This window comes from Bufo gargarizans, chromosome 4, assembly GCF_014858855.1.
Source record: "Bufo gargarizans isolate SCDJY-AF-19 chromosome 4, ASM1485885v1, whole genome shotgun sequence".
In the NCBI taxonomy this organism is placed as follows: domain Eukaryota; kingdom Metazoa; phylum Chordata; class Amphibia; order Anura; family Bufonidae; genus Bufo; species Bufo gargarizans.
This window is the reverse complement of record NC_058083.1, coordinates 433,687,551-433,707,810: the sequence shown is the minus strand read 5'-3', so window position 1 is coordinate 433,707,810 and position 20,260 is coordinate 433,687,551. Positions and strand designations below refer to the sequence as shown.

At 43.6% G+C, this 20,260-nt stretch overlaps 1 protein-coding gene across 1 annotated transcript; it reads right to left on the bottom strand.

The window, feature by feature from the left end:
- Positions 1–1,486: 1,486 nt before the first annotated feature.
- On the bottom strand, positions 1,487–18,419 carry LOC122935477 (heme-binding protein 2-like). Its single transcript, XM_044291244.1, has 4 exons — positions 18,273–18,419; positions 13,971–14,100; positions 6,233–6,404; positions 1,487–1,661 (listed from the first exon to the last, which is right to left on the bottom strand). The coding sequence occupies exons 1-4, from the start codon at positions 18,417–18,419 to the stop codon at positions 1,487–1,489; spliced, it is 624 nt and encodes a 207-aa protein (XP_044147179.1).
- Between the last annotated feature and the right edge of the window lie 1,841 nt (positions 18,420–20,260).

The window sequence follows — 20,260 nt, the reverse complement described above, 5'->3', positions numbered from 1 at the left end:
AAAAGTTCGGGTCCCCATTGACTTCAATGGGGTTCGGGTTCGGGACGAAGTTCGGATCGGGTTCGGATCCCGAACCCGAACATTTCCGGGATGTTCGGCCGAACTTCTCGAACCCGAACATCCAGGTGTTCGCTCAACTCTACCTCCCAATGATCCCACCTGACTAACCCCTTGATTCCGGTTACAAAGAGCGAGTTTACAAAACTCTCAAAGACTATCTCCTGTTACAACGTTTCATTTATTCACCATTGGATATATTTAAGGACACTACATGTTTTAAGTTTTTTAGGTCTTTAATATGTTTTAATTATCATATGTTACTACTTCTAATAAATAACGTGCAAATTAACCCTCCGTGTGGCATTAAGTGTCTGGTGTGCCCTACTATTGTTACCAGTAACAAGAAAGGAGTCAACCCCTTTAAAGCACAACGAACTTCACATCAATAGTAGTGTGTACATAGAGGCAGGGGGGGGGGGGGGGGGGCCGCCCCCCCTAGGCATTTATTGTCTGCCACATACAATGCTGTCTTGACCCCTTTTTTCTGGGAGGTCATTATCACCTACTGACTCCAATTAGCATAATGGAATCAACACCTTTGACCCTATGCTGGGTGTAATTACCAGATGTTGATTCAGTTACATATTTATTTGTAGAGAATTCTTGTACAGTCACTCAGAATTGAGAAAGCTTGTTGGAAGTGAAACGTTTCAAGAAATCTACAGTACATCCAGTTGCCTTGATTTATTCTTTACAGATATATACCATGACCTGGATAAATGAGACCCTTCACAGACAGTGTGTATATAAGGAATAACCATTTCTGGCCACTTAGTTGAATCTGCTATTCTGGTTTAGCCATTTTCCTCTGCACACAGTGAGTCTGGTTTGCAGTTCTCAGATTGTGGATAAAGACTGGCGTCTACTGCACACAAAGTATAGGAGAATCTGCTTCCTAATGTTACTCATGCAGAAGCCCCAGAATCATGGAGGGCATTAGAGGAGCACTGACCTGTAGGGTTTTGAAGGGGGGGGGGGGGGGGACGGAAATACGCTGGAGAAAAATAAATAAAGCCCACCCTGCCATGGACATCACAGATGTGCAAGATCTTACTCAGGGATTTGAAGTGTTGCCTCTGAGCTGCCATGTGTAGGATTTCTGAAATAACTGCAGATTTGCTACTTTACAGATTCCACACCTTGATGTGATGTTATTCACAACCCCTCCCCGCCCCCCCAAAAAAAGTAGCTAAATCAAGAGCCACAACATACAAATAACACTTTAATGCTGCAAAGTCAGTTACCAAAGAACATCCATGATAATATGCTACATACAAGGCAGTGTTGGAATTACAGCCATTTGTTACATTTTTTGCAGGTTAACCTCCAAGTGCCATGTCCTTCTAATATTACAAGGTGGTATGAGGATCACATTCAGGGAAGAGCAGCAGAAGGATAATGAAATCCCCTTGCCGAGAGGAGGAGTTCACTTTGCCATGTACCACACTTCATTGTGGCGGTTGAAAAAGTCAAAAGGAGAATTGTAGCCAGCACGTATGAAGTATGTATCATCAAACTGCAGACCAAGGATCCTCAGGCTCTCTGCTAGGGCTTTAGCTTGCTCAGCATATGCTTCATTTACGGCATACCCTCCAAAAGACCTAAGAATGGAAAGTTCACATGAACATCTAGTAGAAGGGAAAATATACATATATAGTATACACTTTTTTTGGGGGGGGGGGGGGGGGATTTATCAAACTGGTGTGAAGTAAAACTGTTGCACCTTTCATTTTTCAGCTTCTTTGGAAAAGAGGAATATTGGCATGGTTGCCTATTGTAACATTCTACTTTACACCAGTTTGATAAGTCACCCCTTAAACTTAGCTCTTCAGAGTTACTGCTGTATCCTTGCTCAGGACATACCTCCACCTCAATAAGACAGATCTACACAGGGGCAATTGCATTGTAGGCCATGCATTTGAATGGTGGAAACTCATGACAAACATTACTAGCTTTTAACTGTAATTTTTTTTTGGGGGGGGGGGGGGGGGAACCAGTGAGCAAAGATTCAGCACCATTTGGTGCAATTGTGCCAAGTCTGCATGTTTCAAGTCACATAACTTCTAAAAGATTAGAAAAGTGAGGGTGTAGCTTAAGTGCACCAGATACCAGTACATTTTATGGAGTACAACTAAGCCATCCTGTACGTGTGTTACTAAACGTCTAAAGCAACACATTTCTCACATGACCATATGTGGTCATAAACTGCTGTTTGAGGAAACTGCAGTGCCCAGAAGGGAGGAAGCATATGAACAGGCCACAACTTTTGACTGAGCTGTGTAATGGGTTTTTAGGGCAAAGTGGAGTTTGGTAGGTCAGCTGGGCAATCACTTTATGGGGTTCCCCATACAGTACATTATATATATTCTGTAGGTTGATCGAATTATGACAATACCAGATTTGTCTAGTTTCTCATGTTTTACAACATTTGCATCAAAATCACATTAAGGCTGAGTTCACACATTACCATTTCGTGTGGCAAGTCTGCAGAGTTGTACAGTACCAGCAACATGGAAGCCAATTTGAGTTGCCATGCACATGCTGTGTACGAATCTAGCAGAACAGCTGCAGTATTTGAAAACTGTAGCATGACAGTTTATACAGAGGATTTCACCTTTTTAAAGCAGGGCATTTTCTGGCTTTTCCACCACAAAAACTGCCTACAGTACATGTGGCAGAAACACCAAAAAACAGTGGAATTTACTATTGGATTTTTGGTCCCGTGTCCCTAGCACGCCTTATACCAACATCCATACATTTCTATCTTCTGTTAATGTAATGGTTATGCATTTTGTGGTATGGGCTGTAGATTATATGGGTATTTTGGGGTACATATAACCGATTACACATTTTGGTAAGTGAAGTGACAGTTTAGTAGTTTGCCTTGTTGTTCACTGCATGGGATATGTAATGTGATCTTTTCATAGAAGAGAAGATATGGCGATACCAGTTGTGTAGTATTTCATTTTTAAACAATTTTAGCCGAGTGGATATGGGAAAAATATGGGCCAATTTAAACTTAAGACAAAGTAAAATTTGCTTTAAAATTCAACTTGGAGGACAAACATAGTACAATCCACTGCAATAGATTGGATTGTTGTGTCAGTTTTAGGCCTTTCACACTACCAGCCCCCCGTTTTGCAGGCAGTATACGTAACCATTCAAGTCAATGGGTCCGACACAGCAAAAACCCTGAAATAGCCATACAGTAGTGTGAAAGAGGCCTTAGGCTTGTTTCACATTTATGTCAGACATTCCTGGCAAGGAACAGCATGCCAGAGATATCTGGATCTTGCATTGCCGGATACAAACAGATACCTGGCAATCATGCTGAAACAGCGCCTATTCTCAGCATATTTTCCAGGTCATGGCCAGATCTCTGCCAGTCACCAATATAGTTAAGGCTACTTTCACACCTGCGTTTAGGTGCGGATCCGTCTGTTATCTGCACAGACGGATCTGCATCTATAAGGCAAACACTGGTATCTGTCGGTATAGACGTAAAAAATAAAGTTAAGTCTAAGTCAAACGGATCCATCCTGACTAACATTGAAAGTCAATGGGGGATGGATCCATTTACAATTGCACCATATTGCGTCAATGAAAATGGATCCGTCCCCATTGACTTGCATTGTAAGTCAGGACTGATCCGTTTGGCTCTGCGTCACCAGGCGTTTGTGTCTGCCTCCAGAGCGGAATGGAGCCAAACTGATGCATTCTGAGCGGATCCTTATCAATTCAGAATGCATTGGGGGATGAACTGATCCATTTTGGGCCGCTTGTGAGCCTTGAAACGGATCACAGGCGGACCCAGAAACGGCAGTGTGAAAGTAGCCCAATTCGGCCAGACAGCATTCTGGCAGCCTTGGATCCAGCAGGCTGTTCCCAGCCAGATGTGTCCAACACAAGTGCGAGACAGGCCTTACTAACATTTGACCTGATTAGCACCTTCCTATGGCAGGGCCCCCAGCCATCATGGCAACCATCAGGACCTTGCAACTGCGTCAGAGGCATGATGAAATCACTGTAAAGCTCAGATACAGCTAGAACCACCATAACAATTATGGGGTTAAACTGTTACTTTTAGACAGTAGTAATGAACTTGCCCCACCATTTGACCAATAAAACACCCACACAAATGCAGCAATATACAAGGGAACGAAAATATGATAAATCTAGTATTTTAGCTGTTAAAAAAGCCATACAATTCACATGGGGGCCTTATACAGCACTTCACCTTGCAAGTTCAGCTATTTGTAAGGTCTGAGAAGTCATACCATTGGGCAGTGTCAACATAAGACTATTTTAAGCATAATCATGCTTCTCCTGTAATGTAGGCCATAGTTTTTTTTTTTTTTTTTTTATTCTGTTTATTTGGAGCAGATTCATCAAAAAGAAACAAGGCACGGGTCATGTACCCACATATCATACATTACACAACTTTCCCCACATGGTCTCCAGAGGAAGCCAGGGGGTCACAAACAGTTACATGAGGAACATGAGTTTAGTATACATGAATCTGACTGCATTTTTCAATTTTCCTGAAAGAAGTAAAAGCAAATAGAAACCAGAAAGAAATAAAGAAAAGAAAAGGAAAGGAAAGAGGGGGGGGAGGGGGGGGGGGGGGAGGCAGGACTATACTGCCAGGGGTCCCAGGGTATTACCCAGAGAAGCTTTAAGATACCATGAGGTATACTGAAAGGGCTTCACCAGTTCCCTAGTCTCTGGCGGACTAAAGTGTGCGGCAATAAAAGTACGCCATTTATTAAAGAATTTGGAAGCTGAACCTTCTTTGTGCCTAGACGCTTCAATCCTTCAAACGCTTCAATCCCAAAAGAACTTTCAATTCAGAGACCACATCAGGGATGTCTGGCATGGCATCTGTAAGCCACCTTTGGAGCAAGACTCTTTTGGCTACTAATAAGACTGCGTGCAACAAAATCGGGATCCGAGTTTGGTTCACCGGGCGGATATAATGGAAGACCAGGGCCTGGGGTTCCATAGACAATTCCACCGACCAGTTCTTCTTAATATAATCTATCACAGCGGCCCAAAATTTGACTACCTCAGGACACGTCCAAATGCCATGCCAGAAATCCGTAGCCGCCAACTTACAATTGGGACAATGTGTGATACGATCCGGAAACCGGGGAGAGGCCGGAAAGTTAAAACCATAGATTGCCTGATGCATCATCCTAAAAAAAGTTTCACGCCAAGTCTCACCTATCACGCACTGGCGTACCTTACTCCAACCTTCCAGGATCTTTACCCCAATCTCATCATCCATGGTGATGTGTTCCCATTTCTTAAAGTGTGGAAGCCTTGACCTTCGTGAAATTTCCTGAAAAGGCCCTATACAGCCTAGAGAGCGAAACTGTTTGGGGGGAGAAACTGAGGACTTCATCGAAGGAATTTTTAGTCGCCTCCCTCGACAAATCGCGCAATCTATGTGAACAGAAACCCACAATCCGCATTATTTGCAGGAAATGGGAATCCGGCAGAGCGTATTTTTCCTTCAGTTCTTTTGGAGTCAGCCAGCGTTTGTCCCCCAGATGCATCAGATGCTCCGCCCTAGTCAAACCCCTAGATATCCACAGCTCAGGAGGTCTCAAACTAGTTCCGGAAGGGGAGTCCGGATGACCCCATAACAGCATCCATTTGGAGATTGCATGAGGCAAGTTAAATGTCTTCCTAACCGCCTTTCAGGTTGCTATCGTATCTCTCAATAAAAGCGAAGATTTAATATCCCCAGGTAATGCAGACAGGTTAGAATGAAGGCACGACACCAAGTTCCATGGGGCAACCAGATTTTGTTCCACCTCCCTATTAGAGAAAAGATCCGTGTCGTGGACCCAGTCGGATACATGACGCATGAGACATGCTAGATTGTATCCCCGTATATTCGGGAATTTTACTCCTCCCTCTGGTTTCCATAGCATAAGCTTCGAAAGAGATACGAGGGTGCCTGCCAGACCACAAAAACTTGGTAAAAGCCTTATTTAGTGCAGTGACATCTGTATGTTTCAGTAGGATCGGAAGCGTCTGGAGAGGGTAGAGCAGCTTAGAAAAACTCATCATCTTGATGAGCTGGCACCATAGGCCATAGTTTTTTTTAAACGTTACTTGTCACAACAGAACAAATGGACCATGATCTGAACCAGTAGTGACTTACTTGACATATACAGAAGCTGCAGGATATGTATCCAGGTAAACTTCAGGGTCTGTAGGTCTTGGAGGATTCTCCACAGCATGTAGCACAAAGAAGGACATTGTGGCATTCTTAGTTGATGGTAGTTCCAGTGGCAAATCCATTACCACAGGTACTGTCATACTCATCTTCAGCCCTATGGAAAGGAAGCAGACTGATAAGTGAGACATTTCACAGACACTGAATAGAACATGCATTAACAGTCACAAACCCTTCACTGCACAGCTAAATCTCAGTACCTCTTGTATGAAGGAGGCATTTTATGTACAGTACCTATTGCCATCCAGTACTTGACATGGAATAAGGGTTGGCAATACAGTAATGGCTGGACTGGGGGCAGTAGCCTTTAGGCAAGGGCAACATTATGGGGGTTGGTTCAGGGAGTCCCCGAAGTTTAAAGAATGGGCAGTTCAATTTCAGGGGGGCTAAATAGGCAAGGTTGGAGAAGGGTCCATTTTTTGGTAAAAAAAACTGCCAACCTGTTTTTAGAAGGGTTATTCTTAAGTTTAGAAGAAAAAAAAAATAATAAATATATATATATATATATATATATATATATATATACACACACACACACATACAGCACTCCAAGTAAAAGTAAATGGTGTTTATTCACCCATGTGGATGGCAACGTTTCAGCTCATACAAGAGCCTTTTTCAGGCCTATTGTCTAGCAGGCTGTCTCAGCAGGGGAGCAGCCTGCCGGATCCGTACTAATGTGTGCACACGTGTGCTGCTGGACAAGCCGAACGTGAGTGTGAAAGAAGCCTTATGTCTCATTCACATGTCAGTGTTTTGGTCAGTGATTTCCATCAGTAGTTGTGAGCCAAAACCAGGTGCGGCTCTAAACAGCATAGATAGAGGGTCCCAGGTAAGCAGGGACCACATTTGTGGTGCAAAAAAATAATAATCATATGTTTGGGGCTTCAAGGACCTTCCCCTATTTAATTAGTACATGTTATGGTATTAAAGATATTTCATGTTAATAAAACAGCTGCTTTAGCCGATTTAATCCAGTCTGGTGACCGTGTCTTATTGGGGTAAGTCAAGTCCAGGACATGTGGTCTAGGGAGGCATGAGTTAAGTCACTGTTTAAAGGTCAGTTAAGTATTAGAGGGGAGTGTACAGCAGAAGGTGACAAATACCTCTGTCAAGTGCTCATGCTTTTGCTTCCACAAAATGAAGGTTGCCTCAAGTAAGCACAATACCAGATTTCATTGTTACGATGACCAGTGTTAGAAAGCACAGCACGTCTTTGGATGTTTTCATATTGTAGGTTATATGCATCTCTTTAAATAGGCCATGTCTAGCACTTTTTAGGCTATGTACATCTTAGGTCATTAAATTGGACTCATTTTAGGTCAAACACATTTCCAATTTGTCTTTCTTAAAATATATTTAGCTGCTGTCAAAGCTTTAACTGTCTAGCTGTGCGAGTCCTACTTTCAACTAATAACCCTCATCTCTACGTTACTAAGAGGTCAAACACTTATGAGCTATTGTGCGTTTAAGATCAGAGATAAGGATGCCATCAGCTGAGCTGCCTGATGGAACAGAGTGAAAATTCTGAGCCTGCTATTAGAGACTCTTAACAAGGGGTTCTCCAGGAATTAACATTAAAATACTTTATTATAAAGATATTCCCAATTACTTTTGGTTATAATCGCTCGTTTTGTCTGGGGGATCAATCAGGAGTAACAAAATAGCTTCTGTCCCATTAGTATACACAAAACCTGTCCTAATCACACAGGAGGACTAGTTACTTCAGTTCAGAACACTGAGGTAAAGAGCTGCCTCATCCTCCTCAACTACTTGTGAGGGATTATGATCCTGAATACATCTGATAAGAACTTTAGCTGAATCTCTGTAGGAATGGAGTTCATGAGTAGATGTGACTAATAAGCAGCAGCACTTCTATGCAGTCTCCGTTACCACAGTCTGTCCATCCACTCTACTTAATGTCTCCTTATGACCTTTACTACTACAGAGATTCAGCTGAAGATCATATTAAACTGTAGTCAGGATCATAATTCCCAACAAGCAGAGCTGAGGATGAGGCAACTCTTAACCTCTGTTCTGAAGTAACTATTCCTGCAGTGTTATTAGGACAGGTTTTGTGAGTACTAACAGGATGGCGGCCATTGTTTCTCCTAATGATTTCTCCATAGCCAACAACAAGCCATTATATCTAATAAAAGTTATTTGGGAATATAATTAAGTATTTTCATTTTCTAAATTCCTGGAGAACCATTTTAACCACTTCAACCCTGCTAGCTGAAACCCCCTTCATGACCAGAGCACTTTTTACACTTCTGCACTACACTAATTTCACTGTTTATTGCTCGGTCATGCAACTTACCACCCAAATGAATTTTACCTCCTTTTCTTCTCACTAATAGAGCTTTCATTTGGTGGCATGTCATTGCTGCTGACATTTTTTACTTTTTTTGTTATTAATCGAAATTTAACGATTTTTTTGCAAAGAGATGATTTTTCACTTTCAGCTGTAAAATTTTGCAAAAAAAACGACATCCATATATAAATTTTTCACTAAATTTATAGTTCTACATGTCTTTGATAAAAAAATAAAAAAAAGTTTGGGTAAAAGTTAGCGTTTACAAACTATGTTACAAAAATGTGAATTTCCGCTTTTTGAAACAGCTCTGATTTTCTGAGCACCTGTCATGATTCTACAATGCCCAAACAGTAGAAAACCCCACAAATGACCCCATTTCGGAAAGTAGACACCCTAAGGTATTCACTGATGGGCATGTGAGTTCATAGAACTTTTTATTTTTTGTCACAAGTTAGCGGAAAATGATGATTTATTTTTATTTCTTCTTACAAAATCTCATATTCCACTAACTTGCGACAAAAAAATAAAAAATTCAAGGAACTTGCCATGCCCCTCACAGAATACCTTGGGGTGTCTTCTTTCCAAAATGGGGTCACTTGTGGCGTAGTTATACTGCCCTGGCAATTTAGGGTCCCATATGTGTGAGAAGTACTTTGCAATCAAAATCTGTAAAAAATGACCGGTGAAATCCGAAAGGTGCACTTTGGAATGTGGGTCCCTTTGCCCACCTAGGCTGAAAAAAAAAAAAGTGTCACACATCTGGTATCGCCGTACTCAGGAGAAGTTGGGGAATGTGTTTTGGGGTGTCATTTTACATATACCCATGCTGGGTGAGAGAAATATCTTGGCAAAAGACAACTTTTCCTATTATTTTATACAAAGTTGGCATTTGACCAAGATATTTTTCTCACCCAGCATGGTTATATGTAAAATGACACCCCAAAACACATTCCCCAACTTCTACTGAGTACGGTGATACCAGATGTGTGACACTTTTTTGCAGCCTAGATGCGCAAAGGTGCCCAAATTCCTTTTAGGAGGGCATTTTTAGACATTTGGATCCCAGACTTCTCACGCTTTAGGGCCCCTAAAAAGCCAGGGCAGTATAAATACCCCACATGTGACCCCACTTTGGAAAGAAGACACCCCAAGGTATTCAATTAGGGGCTTGGCGAGTTTATAGAAAAACATTTTTTTGGCATAAGTTAGCGGAAATTGATTTTTTTTTGTTTTTTCCTCACAAAGTCTCACTTTCTGCTAACTTAGGGCAAAAATTTAAATCTTTCATGGACTCAATATGCCCCTTAGCAAATACCTTGGGGTGTCTTCTTTCCAAAATGGGGGTCAGTTGTGGGGTGTTTGTACTGCCCTGGCATTTGAGGGTCTCCGCAATCATTACATGTATGGCCAGCATTAGGAGTTTCTGCTATTCTCCTTATATTGAGCATACAGGTAATGAGATTTTTTTTTCCGTTCAGCCTCTGGGCTGAAGGAAAAAAAAAAATTAACGGCACAGATTTCTTCATTCGCATCGATCAATGTGGATGAAAAAAAAAAAAAAAATCTCTAAAGGAGGGGGAAAGGCGTCTGCCAGGACATAGGAGCTCTGCCCAACATCCATACCCACTTAGCTCGTATGCCCTGGCAAACCAGATTTCTCCATTCACATCAATCGATGTGGATGAATAAATCATTGCTGGGATTTTTATTTTTATATACAAAGTGTTTGCCAAAGCATAGGAACGCCGCCTCCTCCTCAGCTCGTATGCCTTGGCAAACGTATCTGTTACTGCAGAGGAGAAATCTCGTCTTGCAGCGCCGCATACACCGACTTGCGTGTAATCTGACAGCAGCACAATGCTTCTGTCAGAATGCACATCAGTGCTGCAGCTGGTCGATCGGTTGGTCCACCTGGAAGGTAAAAAACAGGCCGCAACGCAATATTTTATTAACTTTGCAACAGAACATATAAACTTTAACTTTTTTAACTGAACATTAACCTTTTTGCTTACTGGTGTTTTTTTTAACCTTTATAGAACAAACCTCTCCTTCCCCATGGGTCAATGTGCAAAGCGCAAATCGCCCAAAGATGTGGTGAAGCGAGTTATGCACTTTGTCCCAGGTGAAAGGAGACGTTTGCAGCAGCAGTGAGTGAATGGGCCCTAATAGCCCTGTGTGCCTGTCCTGGTGAGATGATCCCTATGCTAATAGTGTACCTGTGAGTGGTACTTCCAGAAACACTCTCCAAAGCATAGGGCAGGGTGGTCAGGACAGAGATAGCGGGTGTCACGCCTTATTCCACTCCTGCTACAGACACGACATCTTTTTCGGGGTGACGGTTGGGTTGAGGTACCAGGAACGACATTGGGGAAATGTCGCTCGTGTAGACGGCCAACTACACTGGTGGATGGGGCCACGGAACCTCCTGGATACAGGAGGTTCTCGATGATCTCTTCCTGAAATTTGAGGAAGGATCCAGTTCTCCCAGCCTTACTGTAGAGAACAAAACTATTGTACAGAGCCAATTGAATTAAATATACAGACACCTTCTTATACCAGCGTCTGGTTTTGTGGGACACTAAATACAGAAACATCTGGTCATTGAAGTCCACCCCTCCCATGTGAAGGTTATAGTCGTGGACTGAGAGGGGCTTTTCAATGACACGGGTTGCTCGCTTAATTTGTATTGTTGTGTCTGCGTGAATGGAGGAGAGCATGTAAACGTCACACTTGTCTCTCCATTTCACCGCGAGCAGTTCTTCGTTACACAGTGCGGCCCTCTGCCCCCTTGCAAGACGGGTGCTAACGAGCCGTTGGGGGAAGCCCGCGTGACTAGTTCGCGCGGTACCACAGGCGCCAATCCGTTCTAGAAACAAATGCCTAAAGAGGGCCACACTTGTGTAAAAATTGTCCACATAAAGATGGTACCCCTTGCCAAATAAGGGTGACACCAAGTCCCAAACTGTCTTCCCACTTCCACCAGGTAGTCAGGGCAACCGACCGGCTCCAGGGTCTGATCTTTTCCCTCATAGATCCAAAATTTGTGGGTATAGCCTGTGGCCCTTTCACAGAGCTTATACAATTTGACCCCATACCGGGCGCGCTTGCTTGGGATGTATTGTTTGAAGCCAAGGCGCCCGGTAAAATGTATCAGGGACTCGTCTACGCAGATGTTTTGCTCTGGGGTATACAAATCTGCAAATTTCAGGTTGAAATGGTCTATGAGGGGCCGAATTTTGTGGAGCCGGTCAAAAGCAGGGTGGCCTCTGGGACGGGAGGTGCTGTTATCACTAAAGTGCAGGAAACGCATGATGGCCTCAAAACGTGCCCTGGACATAGCAGCAGAGAACATGGGCATGTGATGAATTGGGTTCGTGGACCAATATGACCGCAATGCATGCTTTTTAGTTAGACCCATGTTGAGGAGGAGGCCCAGAAAAGTTTTAATTTTGGAAACTTGGACTGGTTTCCACCGGAAAGGCTGGGCATAATAGCTTCCCGGGTTAGCGGTTATAAATTGTGTGGCATACCGATTTGTTTCTGCCACAACTAAGTCTAAGAGCTCCGCAGTCAAGAACAGCTCAAAAAATCCCAGGGCCGAACCGATCTGAGCTGTCTCAACCCGAACTCCAGACTGGGCAGTGAAAGGGAAAACTACAGGTGCGGCGGAAGTTGGGGACTGCCAATCAGGGTTTGCCAGCACCTCTGGGATTCTAGGGGCTCTACGGGCACGTCTTTGCGGTGGCTGCGACGGGGTCACTACTGCACGTGCCACCGTACCAGCTTCAACTGCCCTTCTGGTGCTCGCTACTTCACCAGGTTGTACGGCAGTGCTGGTACTAGATCCAGGGAGGGCTAGGCTGCTGGTGTATGCCTCACCACGTAATCCAACAGCACCAGCCCCACTCTGCTGCTCTTGAAGCGGATCCTGCGGTCTAGCGACACGGGGCCGGGTACGCCTGGTGCCATCAGGGACCTCAGCCTCCTTGTCCGAACTTTGGGTCAGAGAGCCACTGCTTTCTACAGGTTCGTATTCTGACCCGCTGGATTCATCAGATGAGGGTTCCCATTCCTCATCCGACTGGGTCAGAAGCCTGTAGGCCTCTTCAGAAGAATACCCCCTGTTTGACATTTTGGGCAACTAAATTTAGGGGTATTCCCTGAGACTACCCAAGGGGGGGGGGGGGGGGGGGGGAAAAAAAAAAAAAAACGCAAGCCCGTCTTACAAAGTGGAGGCCAGCAAAGTACCGGAGGCCGCTGCGGTTGATTAAAAAATATCAAAACTGATTTTTTTATCGCCGCAGTGCGTGTAAAGTGAATGTGCAGCGATCACTGCGGTGGGGCGGGTGTGGGCGAACGCACGTGTGGGCGACCGATCAGGCCTGATCGGGCAAACACTGCGTTTTGGGTGGAGGGAGAACTAAAGTGACACTAATACAATTATAGATCTGACCGTGATCAGTTTTGATCACTTAAAGATACTATAAAAGTACAAATGCTGATTAGCGATATGCTAATCAGCGAATAACGGACTGCGGTGCGGTGGGCTGGGCGCTAACCGATCCCTAAACTACCTAACCAAGGGGCCTAAACTATACCTAAAACCTAACGGTCAATACCAGTGACAGTTTGCACTGATCACTTTTTTCCTTTCACTAGTGATTGACAGGGGCGATCAAAGGGTTAATTGGGGTTCAGGGGGGCGATCTGGGGCTAAGTGTGTAGTGTTGGTGTACTCACTGTGTAGCCTGCTCCTCTGCTGGATCCAACCGACGAAAAGAACCAGCAGAGGAGCAGGCAGCCATATAACAGATCATATTTACTAATATGATCTGCTATCTGGCTCTCCGATAGGATTTTTTAAAAATCAGCTTGCCAGCCGCGATCATTGGCTGGCAAGCTGATGACGATTTACTCCTTGACGAAATGCCGGCCTGAACTGCGCATGCGTCAGTCTGCGCAGCGATGCCGCCTCCGGACCGCACATCTGCGTTAGGCGGTTAATGCTGCAAATAGAAAATGGCTCAAGTTTTACTAAAGATCAATTGAATGGGATTTTACTCAGAGTAAAATGCAATAAAAATCTCCCAAAAAGGTGCAGATAAAAATGAAGCATGACAATACAGGATCTACATTATGTATTACAGTAGCTTGATGTCCCAGAGACTAGTATACCCTGTTGTCACCTTACAGCACTGGGTGCCTTTTCCTATAGTTTTTAACTAATGGTTTTGTGCAAATCAAAGCAGTCACCCAATTTGTTCTAACATGGTTTCAATCATTTGGAAGGCAAGAATAGTGTTACAAAACAGAGCCCCACAATATGCAAGTTAGCAGACAACATACCTTCAGCATTGTCTCCAGAGATATATTTAAAGAGACGGTTGAAGCTGGTCACCATCCCCATGTCAAAAATGTACTTGTCTAGTGGAGTAGTCACCCAATGAGTTTCTTCATACCGACGAAGTTCAAAGTCCTGAAAATGTGGGAGTTCAGATAAAATACAAGAAAGCAAGCAACTAGGTTGGCCATATTGCATAAAGTAATACAGGCAGATAAGTGTTAATTACTGCTACCGGTAAATGTTTTCCCCCCAATAGAACTCACAGGAGGGTGTCCCTGACCCCAGGAGAAAAAATAATAAAATACCCCACACACACGTAGAATTAATGGAATCTGGTTGAAGTCAATTGTCTGAAAAGGAAGAAGTCTTTCCAGGTTCTTGAATAAATCCTAGATGTTATTGATTTTTCACTTAGAAACATTGTCGATATTACCACATATGACAACCCCTTCTGTCTTAAGGCAAGGTGTTCAACCTCCAGGATGCCAGGTGGAGTTTTGCAACTCTGGAAAGGAATACAGGTAGGGTTAAGCGAACCCGAACTGTAAAGTTCGGGTTCATACCGAACTTTCGGTTTTTGGACCCCAAACATTTCTGTAAGAGTTCAGGTTTGGCGCTTTTGTGGCGCTGTTTGAATGGCTGCTGTGCAGCCTATCAACAAGCATCATACTACTTGCCCCAAGAGACCATCACATCCATGCCTACTAATGGCATGGCTGTGATTGGCCAGAGCAGCATGTGACCCAGGCCCTATATAAGCTTGAGTCACGTAGTGCTGCATGTCACTCTGCTGTTACAAGTGTAGGGAGAGAATCTAACTCAGTGCTCAAAAGTTTAGGTCCCCCATTGACTTCAATGGGGTCAAGTTTGCATTCCAAAGCCCTTAGTACACGTCAATGAGAGGGGGCCTCAGAGCTGTGTTCCTACACGATTTCTTAAGTCAGCCTAATGGAAAGGAAGTGTAAGATTAACCGATTGAATGCTTCCCATTGTTTCTCAGTAACCAATAAAAATGCACCACATTTAGTCACCACTCACCAGGAGGGTATATTCTGTGTGAACACTTACAATGAACTAGAGATTTACTTGGACTCCAATAGGTGTGTCAGAGTTTGATGTGATTTCTGAGTGCACGTTAAGACAGTATTCTACTAATTTGGAGCAGTAAAGCAACCTACCTGGTACCCTGACCAGATTCAAAACAGTATGTTTGCTGTAGAGAGGGAACAAAACTTCAGTCTGTTGCTCCTGATAGCAAACCGGTCTAAGGCCTCTTTCAGACAGGCGTTGTGGGAACACTCGATTTTTCCGCGCGAGTGCAAAACATTGTAATGCGTTTTGCACTCGCGTGAGAAATATCACACATGTTTGGTACCCAAACTTCACAGAAGTTCAGGCTTGGGATCGGTGTTTTGTAGATTATGTTATAAGGGAAAATAGCATTCTGAATACAAAAGGCATAGTAAAATAGCGCTGGAGGGGTTAAAGTGTATTTAACTCACCTTAATCCACTTGATCGCGCAGCCGGCATCTCCTGCTGTCTTCATCTTAGCTGTGTGCAGTAACAGGACCTGTGGTGACATCACATGATCTTTTACCATGGTGATGGATCATGTGATGACCGGAGTGACATCACCACAGGTCCTGTTACTGCACACAGCTAAGATTAAGCCAGGAGATGCCGACTGCGCAATCAAGTGGATTAAGGCAAGTTAAATTATTTTTATTTTATTTTTTTAACCCCTCCAGCGCTATTTTACTATGCATTCTGTATTCGGAATGCCATTTTCCCTTATAACCATTTATAAGGTAAAATAATGATCGGGTCTCCATCCCAATCGTCTCCTAGCAACTGTGCGTGGGGAAATTTTATTTATTTATTTTAAACGCAACCCCATTCATCCGCTCGGAATACTCGCACGTGTGATAGGCTGACAATCCCAATTTGGTGGAAATTTGCTCTAATATTCACCTGTCTAGAGACCATTCTCCCCCTTTCAATATTTCTTGGCTCAGGTAGTCGGCTATTACATAGTCTACTCCTTTCACATGAGCTGCTGTTAAGGATATTCGGTTTCTTTGTTCCACAAAAAAATAAAATTAATTATGTATTAGATAAAGATGGGACAGAAGATCTTCTGAGGGGGGAGGCACTCAGGAAATAGTCTAGATATAGATTAAAAATTCCCTGCAGGAGAAGTTTTTTACCTCCAACATTTTTGAAAACATTCTTGGAGCGGAAGAGTCCTAACAGAAGGCCCCAAAACCGAGAAGCTGTTTTTTTTAATGTTTCTGGTGGTCTTTGAAAAAGGGGACATAATATATGGTTACCATGGACCTTCAGGACACACAACATTCTTTAGGAAGAAGGTTTATGGTAGCCAATACCCAGGGGGAGGCTCCAATCTCTTCCCAGGCCAGGGCAAACTTTTAACCTGCATCCTACTTGGAAGCTGGCGTAATTGTGAAAGGAATTTTCAGGATTGAAGAGTAATCCTCTTCCTTTTTCCTTAGATGGCAGTTTGCCTTCTGTTGATTTTGAAAGGAACATATCCAATAAAAAAAAAAAATAATTATATATTTTTTGGGGGGGGGGTCAGAATATGGAGCCTTTAAAAAAAAAAATAGATATATGCCCTCATATGGCTATGTGAACAGAAACAAAGATGTTATGGCTCACTGAAGAAAAAAAAAAAAAAAAAAAAAAAAAAAAAAATCCAGTATCCAAGGGGTTAGCAATTCAGACTGACAAAACAGTGCAGTCTCATTAGGTTAACAGAGCAAGCTGTAGCCTGTAGCTCTGAACCACATCATGTTAACAGCTCTTAACCCAAGAAAACCTATACATCATTGCATTATCAATAAAATGTGTTCCCCAATTTATCACTTCATAAACTCCCTGTGAAGAAAGACAATTGGAAACCGATCAGAAGTTATGTATACTCTGACAAACAGGCTCCACATAATGCCAAAGCAACAAAGTACCACATTATGCAAAATAATGCAGATTTTTATTGCCCCAAATACATTGTTTCTTAAACAAAAGGACATTAAACCATGTGAGATGTTCTTTTCTCACAAAGGGGACTCAATGCTCAGGAATGGTTGTGTAGCTTGGACAATTCCCTGGGGAGTCATGGCTGCCTGCCATATAGGTGCTGCACAACAACACACAAGGGTCAGCTTAATAAAAACCTGATTTACCTATTGGTATATTTTTGGAGCGTGGAGAGAAACTCATGAAAACTTAGGGAGAACATAAATGCCATGGAGTTGCTGCCCTTAGCGTTTAACCCCTGATCCCCAACGCTGCAGATCACCAGTGCTAACCACTGAGCCACCATGCCACCTACATTATGGATTGTTTTAGACAAGGGTGTTCATTGGATTAAACACCATGTGAGCATCATTCCCTGGCCTGAACACTGCTTTTGGGACAGACACCAAGCATTGTAGCAAGTGCTTAACTACCATAGTGGCAGACCATGTGACCACTATGGGGCCCAGGGAAAGAGGGGGCCCAGTTGGGATCATCCCCCTCTTCTACTGGTGGTGAAAACTTGGTCAAGACTCTACCCTCTAAAAGTAACAATTCTTAGCAAATTAGGCAGTTGGGGGAATGGCCCAAGGGTCATTGAAAAGTGTTTAGGCAGAAACCCTTTTCTCCTGTGGGGGGGGGGGGTCTGGTTTGATCCTTGCTTCTCTATGTACACCACTGCAATTTGTTAGTATTCCAACAAACTAAACTGATTTCTATTACTAGGAAGTTAATAAGCCAAAAGTGTTCAGACATCACATAATCAGAATTATTGAGGTTCCACAGACACCAGATCTGCCTAGACTTTCTGCAACAGAGTACAAGCACCACTGCATTAACAGGCAGAGTCTTTGTTCTAGAGAGACATGCAGTAGCAACCATACTGGGGGAGATTTACCAAAATTTGGCTTAGTTGCCCATAGCAACTAGTCAGATTCCAACTTCCATTTTCCAAAGGAGCTCTGAAAAAAAAATAGAAGGTGGAGTCTGATTGGTTGCTATGGGCACCTAGCCCAGTTTTCCATCACACCAGTTCTGATAAGTCACTCACACCGAGCCTACTTTCCCAGTTACAGATATAGACTAGGACAGCACAAGATATTTTGCCAGTTGATGGAAAAGAACTGGTCATTTTACAACATTAGGTGGAAACATTAATAAGTGAATGGACAACAATAAATCATTAGACATGCCATGGCTCCAGCTCTGAACAGAGTAAATCAGAAAACCCACCTCACTGCACCCACAGCCCCTTCCCCATACTTACAAAATATTGTTTCACCAGCTGATACTTTGGACAATCATAATGGCCACAAAATGGAGGCAACTTATTCTGACTGGAGACATCAGACGCTTGCACTGCAAGCCCCAGTACAGAGAGCAGCCCCAGCAGAAGTCTTCTCCTCATCTCCATGTCTGGATGTGTCTGTGGAGGAGCTCAGCTGCTGATATAGGAGGTGGATATGGGTGGAGCAGAGAACTCGTTTAACTTTCCCTATCAGCAAGTTAAAGTAAGGTTAGGACTACATGGCGACATTTGTTACACGACAATAGGGGCATAACAACATTGTGACATGTATTGTAAAGATAGTCTTCAGTGTCGCAGTGCAACTTGGATGGATCTTTGTCGACTGTCACGTTGCAGTCGCAGTATGTCACATATCACAGTGCGACACCATAGAGTATCATTACAATAAATGTCATGCAAAATGAATGTCGCATGACACATTTTGCCGTGTAGCTGTAGCCTAAGGTCTCGGCTACAAAATAGCATTTGTTACATGACATTTTTTATAGTCAGCAGCGTCACACCGCGACATGCTGAGACTGCGTGCAACTCACACACAAACGTGGTTGTGTCGCAGCATGACTATCATTACAAAATATGTTGCAGGACAGTGCTGCGATATATTGTACGTGCCACAATGTCCCAGGCTACAATACGATTTTTTGTAGCGCAACTGATTGATTTTAACCGTTGAATGACAGCTGTAGTCCACAAGATTGCATTCAACTAAACGCATTCATTAGGACTGCAGCTGTCATTCAATAGTTAAAATCAATCAGCCACGCTACAAAAAGTCGCAGTGTAACCCAGGCCTTACTCACGGACTCCAGATGATATATCATTAGTAGGGATGAGCGAACTCGAACTGTATATTTCGGGTTCGTACCGAATTTTGGGGTGTCCGTGACACGGACCCGAACCCGGACATTTTCATAAAAGTCCGGGTTCGGGTTCGGTGTTCGTCGCTTTCTTGGCGCTTTTGTGACGCTTTCTTGGCGCTTTTTGAAAGGCTGCAAAGCAGCCAATCAACCAGCGTCATACTACTTGCCCCAAGAGGCCGTCACAGCCATGCCTACTATTGGCATGGCTGTGATTGGCCAGAGCACCATGTGACCCAGCCTCTATTTAAGCTGGAGTCACATAGCGCCGCCCGTCACTCTGCTCTGATTAGCGTAGGGAGAGGTTGCGGATGCGACAGTAGGGCGAGATTAGGCAGATTAACTCCTCCAAAGGACTTCACTTGATTAATCGATCGATCTGCAGCTGTGCATCATTGAGCTGCTGAAATTCAAATGCTCACTCACTGTTTTTAGGCTGCCCAGACCGTTTGTCAGTCACATTTTTCTGGGGTGATCGGCGGCCATTTTGTGTCTTGTGCGGTGCTGCGACCAAGTGCATCCAAGCTGCGACCAAGTGCATTTAACCCTCAATGGTGTGGTTGTTTTTTGGCTAAAGCCTACATCAGGGTGAAGCTGTCACACCAAGTGCATTTAACCAGCAATAGTCTGTTCATTTTTTGGCCATATACTACATCAGGGGCAAGCTGCGCCTGTCACCAAGTGCATTTAACCCTCAATGGTGTGGTTGTTTTTTTTGCTAAAGCCTACATCAGGGTGAAGCTGTCACACCAAGTGCATTTAACCAGCAATAGTCTGTTTATTTGTTGGCCATATACTACATCAGGGGCAAGCTGTGCCCGTCACCAAGTGCATTTAACCCTCAGTAGTGTGGTTCGTCAAGCTGTGACACCAAGTGCATTTAACCAGCAATAGTCTGTTCATTTTTTGGCCATATACTACATCAGGGGCAAGCTGCGCCCGTCACCAAGTGCATTTAACCCTCAGTAGTGTGGTTGGTCAAGCTATCACACCAAGTGCATTTAACCAGCAATAGTCTGTTCATTTTTTGGCCATATACTAAATCAGGGGCAAGCTGCGCCCGTCACCAAGTGCATTTAACCAGCAATA